This window comes from Phalaenopsis equestris, unplaced genomic scaffold, assembly GCF_001263595.1.
Source record: "Phalaenopsis equestris unplaced genomic scaffold, ASM126359v1 Scaffold000361, whole genome shotgun sequence".
Taxonomy (NCBI): domain Eukaryota; kingdom Viridiplantae; phylum Streptophyta; class Magnoliopsida; order Asparagales; family Orchidaceae; genus Phalaenopsis; species Phalaenopsis equestris.
This window is the reverse complement of record NW_018164803.1, coordinates 37,065-39,770: the sequence shown is the minus strand read 5'-3', so window position 1 is coordinate 39,770 and position 2,706 is coordinate 37,065. Positions and strand designations below refer to the sequence as shown.

The 2,706-nt window shown below is 36.1% G+C and overlaps 1 protein-coding gene across 1 annotated transcript; it reads right to left on the bottom strand.

Moving 5' to 3' along the window:
• Positions 1 to 1,438: 1,438 nt before the first annotated feature.
• LOC110026280 (ethylene-responsive transcription factor ERF003-like) lies at positions 1,439 to 2,103 on the bottom strand. Its single transcript, XM_020727163.1, has 2 exons — positions 2,008 to 2,103; positions 1,439 to 1,930 (listed from the first exon to the last, which is right to left on the bottom strand). Exons 1-2 carry the CDS (start codon positions 2,085 to 2,087, stop codon positions 1,594 to 1,596), a joined length of 417 nt encoding a protein of 138 aa, XP_020582822.1. The 5' UTR covers positions 2,088 to 2,103; the 3' UTR covers positions 1,439 to 1,593.
• Positions 2,104 to 2,706: the final 603 nt, after the last annotated feature.

Genomic DNA, 2,706 nt, shown 5'->3' with positions numbered 1-2,706 from the left:
ATATATTTGAAAAAATACTAAGCAAAGTTTAAGTAGGGCATAGTTCAAATGCAATTGTTATGCAAATGCACCTAGCCCTTTTATATGTAAAAATAAATATAAACTAGCTGTTATTTTGACCCCCAATTATTGAACTAAGGTAAAATGACACTTTTGTAATGTGATACCGCTCACCTACCACATCTCACCTATCGCCCACCTACCTTCCACCTACCACTCTCTTGCTTCTATAAATAGAGAGGGTGTGAGGCTTAGGAGAGCAAAGGGAAGAGATCTTAAGCTACCACAAAGAAGGAGAGAATAACTAGAGCGCTAGAGAGGAGGAGAGTATCTTAAGGCCTTGTATCAAAGTGTCGTTTGAGAGGGAAGCCATAGAAGAAAGATGAGGGCTCATCTCTATGTATAAGCTATGTATTCTCCATTTCTTTTGCCTTAGTGAAATATTTGATTAATTCCCTCCCGTGGACATAGATTCAGTTGGATCGAACCACGTAAACGATCTGTGTTTGCTTGTGTTCTTCGCGTTTCATTTCTATGCCAGGAAGTACATATCTCATAACACTACCTGAGTTCTAATTAAATATGATGAAATCCGAGATTTATACACAAATCTCAATGTTAAAAAAAGATTATGAAATCATGTTAAAGGCCATGTTCTTCTTGCTCATGGTTTTCCCTTCTTGGTTTGAGAAAGTATTTGTATTTTATGCTTGTAACCACATTATTACTTAATTTTTCTATTTTAAATAATACATGAATAAAATCATGTGTATATAGATTTCCTTCAAAAATTTTAATGGCTAGCACAAGTGATGTTTAGTAGTTTACATTGCCTTCGAGGGTATTAACTTTTTTATTGTACTACAAACTGTTAATGCATATCTCCATCCCAGTGCACCACTTATAATATAATTAGTGCACTAAGTATCCCAAATTATTTCATAATTCTCCTATATAATTAGGTACTAAACCCGAGTCAAGTATTAGTCTTGTGTCAAGTTGGCTAATTTTCATCCATAAAATTTGATTTCCACACAAAAAATGGGCTGTTTGTTACAGGAAAGATCCTAACAAAACCTATTGATCATCATGATATATCATGAGAACTTAAAAAAAAGAGTTTTCAAAGCATCAGCTTACCAAATTACAATACATTCTAACGCAATACTTCACCTGAAAATAGTCATATAAACTAGCCTGCACTGAATTCAGCAATCTCAGACAAAAAAAAATGAGCACTTAATTTAAAATTCACACAAAACTTCACAACCAGAGAATTCCATATTGACATGACTACGTGATTTCTGTACAAATGCTACAAAAATTCACCGATACCGATATAATAATTTAAAATTCACACAAAACTTCACAACCAGAGAATCCCATATTGACATGACTGCGTGATTTCTGTACAAATGCTACAAAAATTCATCGATACCGATATAATGAAACAACAAATTGTTCAAAATATCAAAGCCACCTTCTTTCAATCAGGAACTCATGTCTGCATTGAAAACCCTTTCAGCCTTTGACATCCTCACAATGTAACAGAAATCTTCATTCGCGTCCCAAATCCGCCAAATGCAGGACACACTATGGATTTGGAAAAAATGAAGAAGAAGATGAAGAAGAAGAGTAAGACGAAGATATCTCCACAGCCCCATTGTATCTGAGCTCCTCTATCATCTCCTCAATGAACTCATCATCCATACCTACATCCTCCGCCTTAGTTCTCCTTATCTCCTCCTCAGACCCAACACAACATCTTTCGAGCTTCGCCACAAGACTCGGCGACAAGGCTGATGCCGAGTTTGAGCTTAGCGGGAAGTTTGTCCTCGCATTTGAACCACACATGAGCCTGGCCGCCTCATCATACGCCCTTGCTGCATCCTCTGCTGTCTCGAAAGTCCCCAGCCAAATCCTTGTCTTACTGCATAATACAAGTAAAAATTTTGAGTGAAAATGAAAGTATTAAGTATCGATAGAGGAAGAATGGAGAAAATTTACAGCAAAGGATGTCTGATTTCTGACACCCAGGAGCCCCAATGCCTCTGCCTCACTCCTCTGTATCTCAGCTGCTTTGGCATCTGCCTGGTTGCTCCAACACCTTTATTGATTTGATTTGATTTTGAGTAGGGAGTTAAGTCGCTTTTCAATTTATATGGAGAATGGTACAAATGCAATGACAAATATATCCCTACATATTTGAATATTTGTCAATTTCCCGAGGCCAAGTCGGCCTCGCTAGATTTGGTTTAAAATTATGTTTATTTTAGCCATCCGATCAACATCAGGAGTGAATTACAAAAACCGGGAATGCATCACAGCCGTCAAACGATCTGTTGTGGAGCAATTGAGAATATAAAAAATGGCCCATGGCGTGAAATATTAAAGTACATTATTTTTGTGAGACCCACGTGTTTTGGTTGGCTAGAAGCAAATACATTTTTTTGTCTCCTAGTGACCATTCAGGCGGTTTCTGATTGAAGTCTAAAACTTTTATCTGCAGTTTGAAGTCATTCTTATAGGCTGTTTTAGTGCTTTATAGATAGATGATATATATTGAAAAAAGAGTTTTTCTCTGTGTGAAAATAAATTTGACTGAATTTAATAAATTTATCTGTTTTTTTTTTTTAAAGAGTCGAACTTTTATGGCTTCAAGCTCTATAACCTGATTGCAAAAGACAATTCTTTGTCATATAAATA

Coding starts and splice junctions, on each gene's coding strand:
- LOC110026280 (XM_020727163.1), bottom strand. CDS start 2,087: ATGCCAAAGCAGCTGAGATACAGAGGAGTGAGGCAGAGGCATTGGGGC. Junction 1,931..2,007: donor GAAATCAGACATCCTTTGCT/GTAAATTTTCTC, acceptor TGTATTATGCAG/TAAGACAAGGATTTGGCTGG.